Source organism: Sus scrofa, chromosome 5 (genome assembly GCF_000003025.6).
Source record: "Sus scrofa isolate TJ Tabasco breed Duroc chromosome 5, Sscrofa11.1, whole genome shotgun sequence".
Classification (NCBI taxonomy): Eukaryota; Metazoa; Chordata; class Mammalia; order Artiodactyla; family Suidae; genus Sus; species Sus scrofa.
Window position 1 is genome coordinate 47,357,063 of NC_010447.5, and position 19,960 is coordinate 47,377,022.

The following is a 19,960-nucleotide window of genomic DNA, read 5'->3' on the forward strand; positions in this document are numbered from 1 at the left end:
GCTGTGCTGCCATAGCACTATGATCATTCTGTTGGTTTCATATGTCATGTTGGAATAGTGATAGCTTCTTCTGTGTCACTGGTCCTCTACTTGAGGCGGAGGCTGGTCTTGATTATCTTTTTAATTCCCAAACTGAACACTTGTGATGGAGCATGATGGAGGACAATATGAGACAAAGAATGTCTGTGCTTGGAACATAACCAAAATAATGAATATTGTTGAAAATAATAGTTTGTCTACATGTTACAGACTCAAAGACCCTGGGAAATAGGAAGGACCTTGTGGGTTATCAGGTCTTCTCACCTATCCAAGGAGGAATTGCTTTATAGTTTAAAGCAGAAAATGGTTTAAATTCTTGCTGTGATAGTGATTTCACTACTTCAGGAGGAAACATCTGATTTGGAATGACTCTAATAAATAGAAAGTTTGGTTGTTTTTTTTCTTCTTTTTAGGGCTGCACCTGCAGCATATGGAAGTTTCCAGTTCCCAGGCTAGGGTTCCTATTGGAGCTACAGCTGCTGGCCTACACCACAGCCACAGTAACGCAGGATCTGAGCTGCGTCTGCAACCCATACCACAGTTCACAGCAGTGCCAAATCCCTGATCCACCAATCGAGGCTAGGGATTGAATTTGCATCGTTATGGATACCAGTTGGATTCGTTTCTGCTGTGCCACAATAGCAACTCCCAAAAGTTATTACTATTTTTTTTTGTCTTTTTTTTTTCCTGCCTTTTCTAGGGCCGCTCCCACGGCATATGGAGGTTCCCAGGCTAGGGGTCGAATCAGAGCCGTAGCCACCAGCCTACACCAGAGCCACAGCAACGCAGGATCCAAGCCGAGTCTGCAACCTACACCACAGCTCATGGCAACGCCAGATCCTTAACCCACTGAGCAAGGCCAGGGCTGGAACCTGCAACCTCATGGTTCCTAGTCAGATTCGTTAACCACTGAGCCACAAGGGGAACTTCCCAAAAGTTATTTTTTGATAAATAATGTACTCTAGCCCACTTTAATGTTTACCCACTGTTTAGAATATTTGCTTCACTGTCAACAGGATAACTCTAACATTTGAAGAACCATTGTGATTACTAAACTACAAGCTCTTATAGATTGGGGTTCGAGTTGGTTTTTCACTTTGAATTTCACAGGGATCATCACCTAAGGGCTAAATAAGCATTTGTTGAATACATGTATTGAAAAAGAATCAATTTTTGACTTTTTAAGGTTAACACATTCCCATCTCTTTCAGTAATCTCTGCAGTCTCTAAATGCCCCCTTAAAAATGGAACCACCAGGATCAAACATAATGTCATAAAGGGGCTGAAGCCTTGACGTACAGTAATCAAGACATTATTTCTTTTTTTTTTTTTTTTCCTTTTTATAGCCATACCTGTGACATGTGGAAGTTCCCAGGCTAGGGATCAAATAGAAGCTGCAACTGGAGCCAACGCCACAGCCACAGCAACATCAGATCCAACTGCCATCTGTGACCTGCACCACAGCTTGTGGCAACACCAGATCCTTAACCCACTAAGCAAAGCCTGGGATTGAAGCTGCTTCCTCATGGATATTATGTCAGGTTCTTAACCCTTTGAACCACATCAGGAACTCCAAGACATTATTTCTTAAATGCACTCTGAGATTTTTTTTTAAATTTTTTTAGTTTTTATCTTTTTGTCTTTTCTAGGGCTGCTCCCCGTGGCATATGGAGATTCCCAGGCTAGGGGTCTAATTGACGCTGTAGCTGCCAACCTATGCCAGAGCCACAGCAACGCGGGATTCGAGCCACGTCTGTGACCTAAACCACAGCTCACCACAACACCAGGTCCTTAACCCACTGAGCAAAGCCAGGGACCGAACCCACAACCTCATGGTTCCTAGTCGGATTCTTTAACCACCATGCCACGATGGGAACTCCATGAGATATTTTTAAATGTTTGACATTGTTGGATCAAGTAAACCATTTTTCCTCACATAGTTGCTTCCCATACCAAATTGATCCAGTTCTTCTTTTGTACAATTTATTTTTTTTAAACCTATGATCATGAATTTTTGTCACTACAAATTTTATCTTCTTTGTTTTATGACAGTATTCCAGCATATAGTTTGCATTTAGGATAGTTTCAGTTACAAGTAACAGAATACCAGCCTGACAGGTTTTTTAAACAATCGAAATATTTGATTATCCCTCAATCAAAATATTTGATTATCTTCCCAGAATGGGAAGTCCGGGGATACCAGTAGTTTTATAATTGATTCAATGACTCAGTGATGTCTTCAAACACATTTTCCATCTTTTCTGCTAGGTCTTCCTTGCTATGCTGGTGATACCTCACCTCATGGTTGCAAAATGGCTGCCAGACTTTCAAGCATCAAGACCACCTTTTGTTCTAAGTAGAAAGGAAAAGGGTACAGGCAAAGAAGAGATTTTGTGTTGTGTATTTGATTTTCTTTTTTTCTTTTTAGGGCTGCACCTGCAGCATATGGAAGTTCCCAAGCTAGGGGTGGAGTCAGAGCTGAAGCTGCCAGCCTACACCATAGCTCATGTAATGCCAGATCCTTAATCCACTGAGCAGGGCCAGGGATTGAACCCATATCCTCATGGGTACTAGTCTGATTTGTTACTGCTGAGCCATAATGGGGACTCCATGTATTTGATTTTTTGTTGTAATATTATTTGCCTCCTGAGGCTCTGTGTCTTTTCAGGAAGCAAAATGTTTCCTGGGAGCACCTCCCAACTCCAGGGTATTTTTCCTTATGCCTCACTTTCCAGAACTAGGCCATGTGCTCATCACTATACCAGTTAGTATCAAAGGAAAATGAATGATTCCTTTGGCCTAAATCAATCTTGATTCATTACTGAACGCTAGGTAGAGTATATAATATGAATTTGAGACTTAGTCTATTCAAACCCTTGTGACATAGGGAAGCTGTATGAAAATGTTTACCATGGTTTGATTTGGTTTTTGCCTAAAGGGATTAAACTATTTCAAATACTAAATAACAGAAGTTCAAAATAATGAATATTCACATCTGGGTATATGCTTGAATGGATATTATACCTACAAAAAAATATGATTTGCCATGAATAGGAAAACGTTTTAATGACATAAAGCATTTTTCTCTGTAGGACTCAGGGCACATCATGTTGAGTATGTCATTTGTTCCCCAACAACCCTTTTTAGGAAGAACAGGCTAAGAGCAAGATATAAATATACCAAGTGCTTTGCTTAAGGTTATATAGCCAATCACTTGCCAGTTAAGACTCCCTTAGTTCTCTGATGTGCTTCACAAAAATAAAAATGGGTGGCCAGAGTTTAACGCTAATGCAGAAAGACTAAAGATTTGGGGTTTTATTATTTATAACACAGTGTAATATTGATGACACAATGGGCGGTTAATCTCTCTCATTTAAAGAGGAAAATGTAAAGTCATACAGTAAAGGACTATGTCAGATACTTTAAGTTGGCATAATTTTTCATAACTGAATTCATGAAATATCAATAATAAACTCATGCTAGAACAGAAAATAGTCTGAGACTGTCCAGAGCCTGAAACAAACGCAAATTCGTGTTTTCAGATTGTTCGGCATGATAGGACCATGGAACAAATAGTGTTTCCTGTCCCCAATATATGTGAATACCTCACGCGAGAATCCAAGTGTCGTGTGTTCAATACCACAGAAAGGGATGAACAAGGAAGTAAAGTGAATGACTTTTTCCATCAAACAGAGGATCTCTACAATGAGATGAAGTGGCAGAAGAAAATCAGGAGTAAGTACAGTAAATTGAAATGGTTCATTTTGAGCATAAAGACTGATACATAGGTACTTTGGGATACATGATAGCATTTGTTTAAATTGATTCTTAATTTCTTGCCATCTGATGTTACTGAAATCACTTATAGGCTTAAGAATGTCACCTCAGGGAGTTCCCGTTGTGGTGCAGCAGAAACAAATCAGACTAGGAGCCATGAGGTTGTGGTTTTGATCCCTGGCCTCGCTCAGTGGGTTAAGGATCTGGCATTGCTGTGGCTGTGTCATATGCTGGAGTATATGACCCCTTGCCTGGGAACCTCTACATGCCACAGGTGCAACCCTAAAAAGACAAAAAAAAAAAAAAAAAAAAAAAAGTCAGCTCAGTCTACAGCTGGAGCCAAGACACCTGCGGCTTAAGGAAAACAGAAAACTCTGACTAATTAGATAGCCTTTTAGTGCTGATCCTATAGTTTTATAAATATTATGACATCCGAGACTGCAGCTGGATATTTCAGCCGTGAAACAGCTGCAGGTTTGAACTCCACAAATAGACCCTGACTGGCCTTGACCATCAGTGAATGGGATGGAGAGACGTCAGGACATTATCTATCAACACCAGCAGGCTTGCCCTCTCCTCTCTGTGATTTATGACTGAGTAGATTGTTTAATGTTTTCCCTGAAAGGTATTCTTTCTTTCAACATATCTGGAACTCACCAAAGCAGAGTGAAAATTGGGTGACCCTTATATTCAAATAGGGCAAGCAAGGTTATAATGTCACAGTTTAAAGTTATCATAATTCAGTTCCCGTTACTTACTTCTCAGGTCTCAAGTGTATTTGTAAATATTGAAATTTAAAATTTAAAAAAAAAGGAGTTCCCGTCGTGGCGCAGTGGTTAACGAATCCGACTAGGAATCATGAGGTTGCGGGTTCGATCCCTGCCCTTGCTCAGTGGGTTAACGATCCGGCATGGCTGTGAGCTGTGGTGTAGGTTGCAGATGCGGCTCGGATCCCGCGTTGCTGTGGCTCTGGCGTAGGCCGGTGGCTACAGCTCCGATTCAACCCCTAGCCTGGGAACCTCCATATGCCACGGGAGCGGCCCAAGAAATAGCAACAATAACAACAACAACAACAACAAAAAAGACAAAAGACAAAAAAAAAATAAAATTAAATTAAATTTAATTTAATTAAAAAAAAAATTCGAGTTGAAAGTAAATTTTATTTTCCTAGGTAAGTAACACCCTAAATTTTTAACAAAAATTGATAGGGGACCTTACTTAATTCCTAGTCTTATATGATCTTTCTAGTTCAAAAAGCTGATCATTTTGAATACCAGGCATGGGGGTTAAGCTGATGTTAAAACAGTTAGCAGTGAAAAAAAGAATGATCTTGGAGTTCCCTGGTGATTAAGGATCCAGTGTTGTCACTACTGTGGCTCAGGTTCTATCTGTGGTCTGGAAACTTCCCAATGCTGCTGATATGGCCAAAAAAAAAAATAATCAGCTTAAGTTATTTAATCATTTCAAGTACATTCTGCATCCTGTAAAAAAAAAGCTTGAGAAATTTTAAAGAATTGTGCTTCATTAAGTTTTTCATATCTTTTGTTAGGTCATGTAAAGTCCATACATTTTCATATGATTAAAGAAAGCTTATGATAAAATCATTAATTCATTTACATTCACTTGTAACAATTACATGAAAATTTGAGTTTTGTCACGTTTGGGTTTGTTCATTTCTCTGAATGATGGAACAGTTAGGTGAGATTTTCTGTTATGGTACTCAAACTCACCATTTGGTCCTCTTTGATTTCTGAGGGTTTAAATAAAAATTCGTCACTCAATCCAATCATCTGTTGATGGACTTATGATGGAGCATAAAAATGTGAGAAAAAAAAGTATACATGTATGTGTAACTGGGCCACCGTGCCGTACAGTAGAAAAAAAAATTGTATCGGGGAAATAACAATTTTAAAAATTACCATATTAAAAAAAATTATTCACTCAAAAAAAAATAAGGGAAAATTTTTAATTAGGTCTTTTCTGTCTTTGGGAAAAGTTTTCCAGACAGGCAAACGTATGTTCTCAATACCTCATTCAGCAGTACTTCATCATTTTATTTTATTTTATTTTATTTTATCATTTTATTTCTTTTTATGACCGTACCTGTGGCATATGGAAGTTCCTGGGTTAGGAGTTGAATCAGAGCTGCAGCTGAGGGCTACGCTCTAGCCACAGCAACACCAGATCCGAGCTGCGTCTGTGACCTACACCACAGCTCAAGGCAACACCTTAACTCACTGAGCGAAGCCAGGAATCAAACCCACATTCTTATGGAGACTGTGTTGGGTTCTTAACCTGATGAACCACAACAGGATCTCCAAGCTTCATCATTTTAGTTTCCTAGGAACTTCAATGACTGTGGTTTTTTAATTTGGTTGAGCTTGACACATGCCATCTTTGGATATAAGACTGTAGCATGCATCATCAGGTTTTCTTAGCAGAATATTTGAAAAAATTAAAGAAGTTATTCTCCCTTAGCGTTTTACCATGTAGAATCTTATGGAATTCAGAGAAAATTTGGTGTGTCCAAAACATATGAAAACTCAATTTGATAAACATACATTTTATTCTTAACAAAAAGTAAATTGAATAATGAACTAGGACTTGTGGGATCTGTGCTTTTGCAGATAAATATATTGTCTTTTATCAAAAGACAGATATTAAAAGAATTTCTGGTATAAAGTTTACTTTTACAATTTGGAATCAGCTTATGATGAGGTTATAGACAGAATCTAATTCATTTGATGGATTTATTATTACAAATGTATGTATCAACATCTTCTAATTTTGTCTTAATATTCTGCTTTTTAAAATGAGGACTCCTAATTCAGGAATGATGGAGATGCAGATGTTTACAATTTATGACACATTAGTCTGCTAAATGCCATGGCTAATCATGGCCTACTTCAGTGTTGGAATTCTCATAACATAATTTGGAAAGTTTAAAATTTTGATTTGAAAATTGATGTGCTTTTTCCTCTCAGTTAATGCCAATATCTTAAACCTGATGTTAAGGTATGAAGACTTACAGCATGGGCAAGACCTGAATAAGTCACGTGTCATACTTATATGCATTACATATCTGTTCAGTTTTTTTAGGAGAGGTGAAAAGAAGTGATTTTTGGTTAATGTAAATTGTATTCAGTAGATGCATTTGTTAATTGATTTCTGATGACAGTACAGAATCCCATTTCTGAAAATATTCATCAAAGCCTTGCCCACTTATTGGTAGGTCTTATTATATCTTTCATTTACTTCTGGTGTTGCAAATCCAAAAAGTTCTTAGGAAGCCTAAAGGTTTAAAACTTAGTGCTATAAATCACTAGTTCCCAGTAAGCAGTGCTGTGCCACACTATTAACTTTCATGGTTTCAGGCAACTATGACTGTATCATAGAAGTTTTCACCAGAGATATATTTGTGCGAGGGGTTTGGGTTTTAATTTGACTTTAAGATATGAGAATGAGACCAATTTATCCATATTACTACTAAATTATACAGCAGTGTAGACCATACCATTAAAAGAGGGCCCCAGGTGGCTGCTAAACCCCTAATCCACTTTAAGGATGTATTAAAGAGAATTAATTTAGAATCATCTTTTCTAACCACCTCTAGGAGTTGCAGAATTACTTACCTTCCTACAATGGTTTGGTTATAAAGCTATGGCTCGGATTCAATCCCTGGCCCAGGAACTTGCATATGGCATGGGTGCAGCCATAAAAAATATGTCAATAAATCAATAAACGAACATGCTATTATAGTAGTTTACAAAAACACATTAAGTAAAATGTCATTTGGGTTGGCTCCAGTGTGGAAACCAAAATTCATTTTCTGTTCTGTCCCACTGCATTTCTTGCCCACTAGGTAACCCAGCCCTGTTCTGGTTCTCAAGGCACATTTCTCTCTGGGGGAGCATCTCCTTCAACCTGGCTGTGTTCATCAACTTGGCTGTGGCTCTCTTCTACCCCTTTGGGGATGATGGAGATGAAGGCAAGTACTTGTCTATCGTTAAATGATAAATATTGTGGAGTTCTAAAAACCATACTGTGGATACCTGCCTTAATTAACTATTTAGAGCTCCCCAATTATAATAGTTTAATTCTTGTTAAATAGATTTTCTTTATTCACTGGAAGTAGAGATTGATGGTAAGTAGAGGAGGCAGAAAACTATAGTCAATATAAATATTTTTTCAAAAAGCTCATACACAGAAGAGCTAGTAGAGCTATATTATATACTGGCAAATAAGACAATGAAAAAATTATTTTGTGACCTAAAGCATTTTTATACTATATCATCTCAATTATATAAACATATGGGAAAATGAGGATGTATGCCAAAATACTGATTGTGGTTACTTTAAATAGTAGAAGCTCTATTTTCTCTTTGCCTTCAGTATTGTCTAAGATTTCCACAGATAATATGAAAAACAATTTTTAAATGTACAGCATAAGATGGAATATAATAATAGAGCATAAAGGGTATTGACTATAAAGTTAATGTTATTAAACTAATAATACATCAAGTTTTGCAAAAGCAAAGATTAGAAATTATCCCAGGTTAAGTGAAATGGAAAATAATGAGAGAGGCATGCTAAAGAGTGGGACTGTGGAAATTAAGTTTTGTATAAATCTGGCAGAAGTGCATGGGAATATGAATATGTCAAAGACTTGGATACAGGGAGTTCTCGTCGTGGCTCAGTGGTTAACAAATCCGACTAAGAACCATGAGGTTTCGGGTTCGATTGCTGGCCTTGCTTGGGGGGTTAAGGATCCAGCATTGCAGTGAGCTGTGGTGTAGGTTGCAGACGCAGCTTGGATCCCACGTTGCTGTGGCTCTGGCATAGGCTTGGATACAATCAGGTGAATAACTTGGGAATGGGTGTTGAAAGAATGGCTTAGAGGACAAGATGTGAGATACCAGCAAATAATAACCATGTGGTCCTTTTGTATCTCATCTGTTGATAGGGTTATTGTGACAATTTAATGAGATGCTGAAAAGAAAGCACTTAGAATAGCAGCTGGTAAGCATTCGATAAAGCTTAGTTGCTGTTGCTGTTGTTGTTGCAAGGTAAATATTAATACTACAAAGGAAAGCTCAGTGAAAAGGACAGTATGATAAGAGAGAGAGGTATTTAAGCTTATTTCAAAGGAACTGGAGGGAAGCAGGAAGAGAAATGGAAGTGCGGGAGTAATTTGCTATTTCAAAGGTCCGTTGCAGATAGATAGCAGATATCAAAAGTTCTAACCTTTGGTGTAATCTGAGTCATCATTAAAAGGCTAGATTTTTCTTCTAGAAGCACGCCAGTGCCAATAAAAGAAGAATATTTGGCAGTGGAGTACATGTGTGAGTTAAACAGCGATGAAAACATAGCAAACATTTGGCCATCCATTGTGGGGAAGTTGCAAATGCAGCAGGAAGTGGAAACAGCCCTCTCTTCACTGTGTTTAGTCTCATTTAGTGATGATAGCCTTCTTGGCAGAGAAGAATGTAACTCTTGTGAGGAGAGAAGTCCAGCATGAAATGATAAATTCATATCATCTGCACACAGAATGCTGAGAGTAGATTGTAACATCCCGGTGAATAGAGGCATAAACTCTTAGATATGGAAGCAATTCTAGAAATCATCTAATATCAAACCCTCATTTGACAGTTTATAAAGGGATGAAAGCCCAAAGATGCTAAAGAATGGCTGATCTCAGAGTAGAAGTTTAACGCTTTTGTTTACCATCTAGAACATTTCAGTATGAACATTTAGATTGGGAGCATATAGATAACAGGTGCTCCTGAATACAGGTCATCATTTTCCCTGAGTTGCATGCCATGAGAGCCCTTAGGAGACCACCAGAGCCAAAGTATATAGCCTCTGCTGCCACCTATTGTACATGAAATATAATGGTGATGGGCAGTTCTTCCCTCCCCACCCCTGACTCTTTACTCATTCAGGAGAAGGTAGAACACCTGATACATTTTTAATATCTGCCCAAGAACTGTTATAATAGTAATACTGATCGTGATAATAGCGGCTGTTATTGTTTACCATTTAGACTGGATCAGACCAAATGCTAAGCATGTCACATACATAATGTCATTTCATCTTCCTGACAATCCTGTAAAATAAGCACTTTACGTTTATGGCAATAATTTGGGAGTAGAGTCTGGAAATGAGTATTTTTTTTACCAAGTTTCCAGAGGTGTTGCTAATACTGCTGGTCCATGAGCAAGAACTTGAAACCGCCTATGTAGGAGAATTTGGAGTAGTCTCCAGCCTCAGAAAGAAGTAGGACTAACAAACACAAGACAGGAAAACATGGTGGGTGATCTTCAGGTGAAGAGGCAGACTTTACTCTTCAAAAGGGACTGAGAAATTAACAATAGTAACCAAAACGGAGGCTCACTCCTGGTTGTCTGCGTGTGGGTATGGTGCTAACAAGAAAGGGAAGGCATGACCTGCCATTGTGGCAACATGGAATCCCAAGGTTATGTTTGGGTGATCTGATTATAGTTCTAGATGTGCTATTTAATTATAACTCGATGAATAAGGCTGCAATTTTGGTCAGGATTAACTGAGCCTCAACCCTTCAGTTACGCGGTCTGGCATAGCTGGGAAGGCCAAGGAAACAAAGTTAAGACAGATAAGCACACCTGGCCACCAGAACTGGCTGGAGAAGATACACTCTATTTTGGACATGTAAGTCTCTAATGCTGGATGTTGTCAAACATAGACTGGATGATGCCTTGGCTGGAGCACTTTGGGGCGATTCACAAATGAATTAGTTGATCTTGAAAATCCCCTCCAAAAAGTGATAAATGATGGGGACAGATCAAAGAACACAAGATCCAACTTGAAAGGCCTCTCATTGGCCAAATCTGTGGAAATTTGGAGAAAAAAAAAATGTCAACCATAATACATATTGTATTATGTACCCACAGAATAAAATAAGAATCCAGAAAGCCGTATTGATAGATGAGAGAGCTCTTCCTTACAATAATATTCCAATTAATAAATGTAGAAGGGGTAATGGAAATAGAATGTCACCATTTGGCAAATATTACATGGTAGTAATCATCCATGGATGCCAATAGGTGAGTGTTGGATGAAAAAGTATAATGAGAAACAGGATACTGACATCATCTTAAAGTATTTCCTCATAATATGCTTATTATAAAAGAAAGAAGAGTGATTTTAAAGTAGAGAAATCACTTTAATTATGTGATCAGTGTTAATGTCACCAGTAATGAGACACAGCAACAGGGACATAGCGTCATTTGCCAAAAATACGTAAACTGAGGCGATCTCAGACAAATTGAGGAGGGACATTCTATAAAATTATTGGTCAGTACTCTTGAAGCTTATGAAAGACAAAGAAATGTGAAAGAATTAAATTAAAAGAGACTAAAGAGACATGAGAGCTAAATGCAATGTGTGATCCCAGTCCAGAAAAAAGACATTAATTGGGCAACTGATGAACGTTGACTAAGGTCTCTTGTCATATTAATTTCCTGATATTGGTCATTGTAATGTGATTAGGTAAGCCATCAACATTTGAGGCATCTAGGTGAAGGGTACATGGGAATTTTGTATTATATTTATGATTTTAGTCTGAAAGAGTTTTGAAATACAAAGTTAAAAAAGAAGTAAATATGAAGACACCGTCCAACCTTGAGGTCCGGGGATTTTGAGTATAGAAGTTAATCACCATAACGCCTGGTGAATCCTGGGCCGAAAAAAGACCTGTGATCAAAATGGGCCACTTTTCCCAACCCCAGATCCTAACGTGAGCGTCTCTGGAATCACTGTGGCCAGGGTGGCAGTGAGGCTTTCTCCAAGCATATTTTACAGCCTGACCACACAAGAGCTTCTAGGAACACTTGTGCCTGGATATATGCGTCACACTTGGGTTATAATATTAACTGAGAGAATAGTGTCTCCATTCAAGCAGGGCGGTAGTGCACAATAATTAAAGGGAAGGTGATTCTCAGAGGATCGGCTTATAGGGCACGCACCCTCCCAGCTCCCACTGCACGTAATCTCCCTTCATTGCCAGGCTTTGAGGAGCTCTGTTTGAATTTGTTCAGGAATCTAAGGCTTATTTGTGTGGCTCTAGGTTTGGGTCTGGGTTTCCTTGTTTGGTTGACTGGTTTATGTGTTTAACATGTGCTTCTCTCAAAAAGAAACTTGTGCCAAAGTTGAGGAATGAGGCTATGCTAGTTGTGGCCGAAACCACAGCTGTTGATACTAGGGAATCTCCTAGATGTCTGCGCAGAAGTTGAGCGTTGCCATGCCAACCATCCCTGCCAGTCTGGCAAAGGCAGACCAGTTAACAGAGAAAATTGCTGCCATGGGACTTTCTTACATGCAGATAGGATGTGATTTAAAAAGAAGATCGTGTTCAAATTTTGGGTGTCATTTTTCTGACTCTCAAGTGCTTTGTGTTAAAGGAAATAAGTTCTTCAACATGATTTTAGTGCATTCCTCTCAATAACAACCATTGATGGAGTGCAGCTGGATACCAGGCACTGTGCTAGGCCCTAGAGATACCAAGGTTGGGAAAGCTGTCCTTGTCCTCCAGGAGCTCAGCTAAGGGATGAAGGAAGAAGTGAGCAACAAGAGTAAAGAACACTTGCAGATTTATCTAGTCTACTTTAGCTATCTAGTCTATTTTAGCTGGACTGAGGCAGAAGAAACAGGAAATTCTTAAGAGGCAGAGCAGGAGACAGAGGAATGAAGTAAGAAGCATATTCTGGAAGTAAACTTATAAACAACTCAGTGTGAGGTAGATAGGAGAGTAGAATTGAGGTCTCCAATTTTTATTTGAATTTTCTTTTATTAAAGACAAATATCACACTTTCTAATATTTAAAAATGGATAGAGTGAATTCTAAAAAAATTTTCTGTTATAAAAGTAATACAAGCTCATTATAGAAAGTGAATACAAATATAAAGTATTAAGAAGACAGTCCCATCTTTCCACCCTTAGTGGGTAACAAATGACTTTGAACATCTGTCCTGTCTTCTCTAGAGTTGCTCAGAGGATTTCAGTTTCTTTTTTTAGCATCAAATCTTCAGCTAGAAAACAATATGAGCATTCTTACAGGACGAAAGTGCTATCAATTGTCAGTTGACAATACTGTAAATCAATAGCCATTTTAAGTAACTTTTAAATATATTTGCTTTTCACAAATATATGCTTAACACTAACCTATATTCAAGGTACTAGGCTAGACACTTTGAGTTCTCACTACAAAGGGATCAAATGCCCAGTTTTAAGTGCTTGGTTATAATTTCTTTCTTTCTTTTATTTTTAGTGAGAATTGCAACCTTTTTTATATTTATGGCATATAGAGGTTCCCAGGCTAGGGGTCAAATCAGAGCTACAGCTGCCTGCCTACACCACAGCCACAGTAATGCAGGATCCGAGCTGCGTCTGCGACCTACACCACAGCTCACGGCAATGCCAGATCCTTAATCCACTGAGCAAGGCCAGGGATTGAATCCTCAACCTCATGGTTCCTAGTTGGATTCATTTCCACTGCACCATGATGGGAACTCCTTGGTTATAATTTCTTATTTAATCGAGGGAAAATCTCAGCAAACCAGATATTGTCTGGGAAAGAGCAAGTCAAGATGTGGTTAGTGTATCAGACATGAATGACCCAATGCACAAAGTGACTATCAGTGACAAAGCTGAGACTCTTAAAAGAAGAATGCCACACCAAGGCATTGCTTATGGATTATACTGAAGAGTCCTGTTATTTGCTGTGAGTTATTAAATATGTGAAGATGTTGGTAATTTTAATAAATTTAAGAGGGAAGCCCCACCACTTGGGGATTTTATAGCTGGAGTCTAGTTATTTACTCAAAATGAGCTCAAAGATTATGTTTCTGTTTATTCATTTAGCCAACAAATAGTTGTTACTGCATGCCAGGCACTGTGATGGGCCCAGAAGGGGTCCTCACCCTTACAGAGCTCGCATCCTGATGGCAGCCCAGTAAGCAGGAGGGAAAGTTTAAGGCATCATTCTCCCCGTGGCTCTTTGAGATCTATGAGGCCAGGGCAGTTGGTGGTCAGGCTATGTTTTGATAGACCAAGAGGGCTTAAAGCCAACATCTTAATAAATATGAGTAATGTACCCGTCTTGTTAATGTTCCCAGAGGACAGGAGTTGAAGGTGATTTCCAGAGCAGGCCTGGAGCTTACTCCTTTTTTCCCCCTCCATCTTCGAAGGAATCTTACCAGATCATAAATTTGGTGAGGGGGCAGATCAGATTTCTCCTGCCAGTTGTCTTTCATCACTACTTGCTTTAAGACATAATAGAAGAACAACATTGCAAAAACAAACATGTCTGAATCAGGGCTGTTCATTATCCGTTCTTTGTTTAGTTTTTTCATGTCTGACAGGATCTTCCTGCCTACTTTTGGGGGTAGGGAGCGGTGGCCCTGTGCCTGTTGCATGCAGAGGTTCCTGAAAGAGGGATGGAACCTGTACCACAGCAGTGACCTGAGCCACAACTGTGACAATACTGGATCCTTAACTGCTAAGCCACCAGGGAACTCTTCTTCCTACTGACTTTTGAGCCATCAGCACTCACTCTGAACTAAATAAAGGCTTGCAAAGAATTTATTGTAATCCCATGGTTTCCATGGTAATACAGAAACTCTACACACATAAGAGTACTCAGGGTGTTTTCACGCAGAAGTTTATTTTTTAAATAGTAAAAGGAGGTGTGGCCCAAAGAAATAACTAGTGGAAAGTCTCTTTTGTTGTTTCCCCTCTGACGCCATTGGCCTATAGACACATGTTTGAGGTCTAATCAGCCCAAGAGTGTTTGTTGACCTGTAATTAACTTCTGCAAGTATACCACTGCATGTGGGGGATTCCTGGAATCTACATGTTAGTGCAAATGTCAATGAATTGTCCTTTTGTAAAAAGGAAGTGTATTTTTAAACCCCTCTGGGGACAATTTCTAGAGAAATTTTTGTTGTAAAGGAGTTCAGTTTTGAAACACGTGGAACTTTTGTTTTCCGATGTTTTAAATAAATAGCTGAACATTTTTTTAAAAAGACTTTTGAGTTTTGGCTTTTAAATGCATACTCAAACATATGCCCATGTATTCACATACATAAATACACTTGTGTGCTTTAACAGTTAAACCTGAAGTCTATTCCATTAAAGATGGGATATTCTACATTCTGGATTCTTTCAAGGAGTCTGTAATGTAAACACTTGATAATAAGAAAATAGGACAAGGTATGAGGTTAGTGCTTGAGTCGATATGATTTAGCCAAACATTTTTTTGGTCATTAATCATAAATTTTGAATGAAGCTTCCCAAGTGAGATATCTCTATTCAAAATATTGAGCATGTTAACTCCCATAGGAGAGAAAGATGAACAAGTCTCAGATTTAATGAAAGGAGCATTAACTAGTACGTGTGTAAGTAGCCTGGAATTCATCACAGATTCTCTGGAAATGTAATCATCAGTAATGTGTACAAAGACTGTTCCTTTAAAGATACAGTGTGTAGCATGGGTTGCATGAACTACGGCTTGTCTTGATGTATTGTATAGAGTGGCAAACATTTTAACCTATTCTAGTTTTGTTCTTAGTAAAAAATAAACTTCTTCCACATTTTACAGGTACACTTTCACCGTTGTTCTCAGTTCTGCTTTGGATAGCAGTTGCAATCTGCACGTCTATGCTGTTTTTCTTCTCCAAGCCTGTGGGTATTCGGCCCTTTCTTGTGTCAATAATGCTCAGATCAATATATACAATAGGTCTTGGGCCTACGTTAATACTTCTTGGTGCAGCTAATGTAAGTACTTTACCTAGCTTTGTAGTGTTTCTGAATGAATTAAAAGCATACTTACTATAAAATTGTAACTATGCTTTAATTCTGTTTATACAGTAAATTCTAGTCCCTTGTGAGACTAAATTAATCAGAGTTTAATTCTGTACCTTCTTTATTGATTTTTGAGAGAAAGAAAAAATGGCAAGTGAAAATTTGATATATTTAAGATGATAGGATTTGGGGCATGACCCAGTTCTGCAATCAATTTAACCCAATCCAATTTTAATGCCTTCGGCATCCTATATGGGCAGCTATCGACAAAAATGACTCTGTGTGCCGCTGTTAACATCCTAAAGTGACTTCTGAATCATCCAAGAAAGATTAAATTATATTCAGTAGAATTTTCGAAGTGGGTACCTTTTATAAAATGACCAGAGGAAAAGGGTTGCTGTAAGAGAAAATATGAAATCGAGCTCTTATTGTGTGAACAAAACCTATTAACTTATGAAAGGTGTAAATGAGATTAATATTTTTTTCACTAAATTTTAAAATATTAGAATAAGGGAGCACATTTTAAAGCTTGAGCTAAGTTGAAAAGTAAGCCAGAGTATTATCACAGATAGCAGTAATTTTACCGAAGAGATAAAATTTTAAAGGGACTAGACAACTTTCTGTATGGCAGGGATATTAAGAAAAGGTAAATCACCAAGTTGATGAAAGAACAAGTTGCCAGGTAAGCAAATAAGTCTTGCTAATATTCTGCTGAATACCTAAGCACTTTCTATGTTTTAACTGGTTTTCTAACATAATGTCCTATATTCTGGTATCTGTGTATGGGCATTATCTCCCCAATATATTCCATAGTTCTTAAGAATAATAATTGATCATTCATTGTCTGGAACATCATTGATACCCAACAAGGATTTCTGTGGGAGTTTTTTGTTTGTTTATTTGTTTTTGTCTTTTGTCTTTTTAGGGCCACACTCACAGCATATGGAGGTTCCCAAGCAAGGAGTCGAATCAGAGTTGTAGCTGCTGGCCTACACCACAGCCACAGTAATGCCAGATCCGAGCTGCGTCTGCCACCTACACCACAGCTCATGGCAGCACCGGATCCTTAACCCACTGAGTGAGGCCAGGGATCAAACCTGCATCCTCATGGATGCTAGTCAGGTTCATTTCCACTGAGCCATGATGGAAACTTCTCAACAAGGATTTCTTAAGTAAAATAGCTGATGAATGAATAGATGAATGAGTGAAAGATTATCCTTGTATTCTTATACATGTATAGTCCCTCACACATAAAAAATTCAGCAAATATTTATTGAAAATGAGTAAACGGGGAGTTCCCGTCGTGGCGCAGTGGTTAACGAATCCGACTAGGAACCATGAGGTTGTGGGTTCGATCCCTGCCCTTGCTCAGTGGGTTAACGATCCGGCGTTGCCGTGAGCTGTGGTGTAGGTTGCAGACGCGGCTCGGATCCTGCGTTGCTGTGGCTCTGGCGTAGGCCGGTGGCTACAGCTCCGATTCAACCCCTAGCCTGGGAACCTCCATATGCCGCGGGAGCGGCCCAAGAAATAGCAACAACAACAACAACAAAAAGACAAAAGACCAAAAAAAAAAAAAAAAGAAAATGAGTAAACGAAAGAGTCAACCAAACTTTTGAGGATTATAAAGCTGAGCAAGTATGGTCCCTATTATATGGCCCCTATTATCTATGTTTCTGACCTCTATTATAATTCTTCAAAAATTGGACAAGGTATATAGGTCAGATATATCTATATCTATTTATCTATCATCTATCCATCTTAAACTAGAACAGTCACATAATCAAATTACCAATTACTCCTCAATGATTGTGAATAAAGGGACGTGTACTATACATACATAGAGGCCTATCAGTAACGAATTCTGTACCAAATAATACTATTCTGTAAGTCTCTTAAGGGCTGAGCTTGTCACATTGATACATGTAGTCTTGCCCAACTCCCCACCTCTCTCCCCCACTTTTTGCCACCTTAATACCTAGCGCTTATTTCAAAAATTGTTTACATGAACTTAACTTTTGGTGCTTTGGAAATAAGCTAATTTTGTAATATTTCCAACCAAGCAAATTAGGGACTCTTCATGAATTTATCTCATTTTTTCTAGGCCTATTACTTCATCTGGCTCATTAATTTTTCTTTAAAAAAATACATTGACTGTTGAACCAAATTATTTGAAGAAGCAAATAATATTTATAAACTGATAACTGATCCCCATTAAAACATTAATCCAAGTGAGAAAATCCAAATTTGATAAAATGAAATAATACCTAGATAGATTTGGATCAAAAATCCATCTATTGGGTCTCATTATCTAACAGAAATTGATAATGATAGAGCATGCATGATTCTTGCCATCCAGAAGTTTCAAAACTGTATAAAGGGTTAATAAATAACATTTTAAAGTCTATTGGGAAGACCAAAAACATCGGGAGTATTTTTTTTTTCCCCCTCAGGTGGCAGGATAAAAAGATAACTTCTGCCTGGTTTGGTGAGAAGAGTTCCACCAAGAAATGCCTCTGCGTATGAGAGTCAAATTTTATATTTTAATTTCTTCATGAGAAGAAATATACATGGAGATAAAACTTTATTAACTGTGTGAATCTGTGGGTTCTCTAATAGCCATTGTAGCATAAAACACTTATTTGCACAGCCTCCAAATGATACATTGTGATCTGCCAGTCCAGGGCATTTTGACCAAAGAAAGTCGTCAACTCTCATTTGGGACAAATTGAATGGAATAATTATAATTTTGATATGATAGATATTGACAGAAGAGTTTTAGCTATAGTCTTGATATTATATAGATTGAGAAAAGTTGTTTTAACAAATAATCATTTACCTTAAAGTTTAATGTAACAATTCATTGCAGAATATCTATAGTTTATCATTTCCTAGGAGGTAGGAGGAAAAACAAGAAATCAAATATGTTTGTAACTTGGATTTTAACATATTTACTAACTTAATTTACACTTAAAACTTTGCATTGTGTAATAGGTGGAACTATAATTGCTAAAATGATAGAGGGAGTTCCCATCATGGCTCAGCGAAACAAATCTGACTAGTGTTCATGAGGACGCAGGCTTGATCCCTGGTCTTGCTCAGTGGGTTAAGGGCTGTGAGCTGTGGTGTAGGTTGAAGATGCGGCTTGGATTCCGCATTGCTGTGGCTATGGTGTAGGCCAGCAGCTATAACTCCAATTCAACTCCATATGCTGTGGGTGCAGCCCTAAAAAGACAAAAAAAAAAAAAAAAAAAAAGATAAAGTGATAGGTATCAGAAACAAGAAAAAAAATGTCTACCAACAACTTAAGCCTTAATGAGAATCAGAATTCCAGACCTTAGGCAAATAGCAAGCCTAATGTTGTTATTCTCATCAGTGAAATGAAGGTATTAAAGCCTAGTCTATCCTTACTGGGTTGCTGAGACGATCAGTTGGGAATATTAGTGGTAAGATTTAGAAAAGAACAATAGCAGTGATAATGATACAATAGCAATAAAGGCTACCATTTACCAGGCCCCTAATATGCGAAGTAGGATTTGATTGTAAAACGTGGCTGTTATGATCGTAAAAGTGTTTATATTTTAGTTCACAGAGACTTGTTTTTTTTCTAACTCAGTGTTTTTCACAGAGATAAGCAAATATAGAAAGTCCCCCCCCCCTTTTTAAACAAAAGGAATCAAGTGGGAGGAAAAAAATCTCAGTCTATGTTCTGAGTACTTAGTATTATCAGTTTCTGTTTATTATGATGCTTCATCTTGTCTTTACCAGTGTCTTAAAAGGCAGGTTTCATTTAGCTTGCAGCTAGCTTCTCTGTCTTGTCACAGGGGTTACCTTAATATTTGAGGTGTTTTTAAAAATTCACGGTTTTCTCTTGTGATAAAAGCATATCTCATAGAAACATATCTCATAACTCAGTACAGTTTTCTTTTCACTCTCTGCATTACATTTTTAGTACTGGTAATGGGGATTAACATAGTATTTTGGCAAATATTGACACATTTTTATCAGTTTGGGATCACTTCATATTTTTTCAAACCATTTAGCTTATTTGTAAGTCGCATGTTAATAACTAGAGTATTTCCAGTTGTATGGATGTTATGGAATTTATTTAACCATACCATTCAGTTAACCATTAGTTCTTACTTGTTTAGATTTTTAGATATTTTTAATAAATGATAATATAATAAGTACCTGTGAAAGATATATTTGGAGTTAAAACATTCATACTCGCTCTCTCTCTCTTTCACACACACACATACCCTATTTTTCATATAATATGGTCACTGAATGCTTCTACTTCAGAAAACTG

General features: G+C 37.9%; 1 protein-coding gene across 2 annotated transcripts in view; it reads left to right on the plus strand.

Moving 5' to 3' along the window:
- Positions 1–19,960, plus strand: part of ITPR2 (inositol 1,4,5-trisphosphate receptor type 2) — a 529,759-nt gene that overhangs the window by 421,140 nt on the left and 88,659 nt on the right. For both annotated transcript variants that reach the window (XM_021092919.1, XM_021092920.1), the window contains 3 exons: positions 3,582–3,774; positions 7,679–7,804; positions 15,452–15,627. In XM_021092919.1, the coding sequence (XP_020948578.1) occupies positions 3,582–3,774; positions 7,679–7,804; positions 15,452–15,627 (495 nt within the window). The remainder of the gene's footprint in view (positions 1–3,581; positions 3,775–7,678; positions 7,805–15,451; positions 15,628–19,960) is intronic.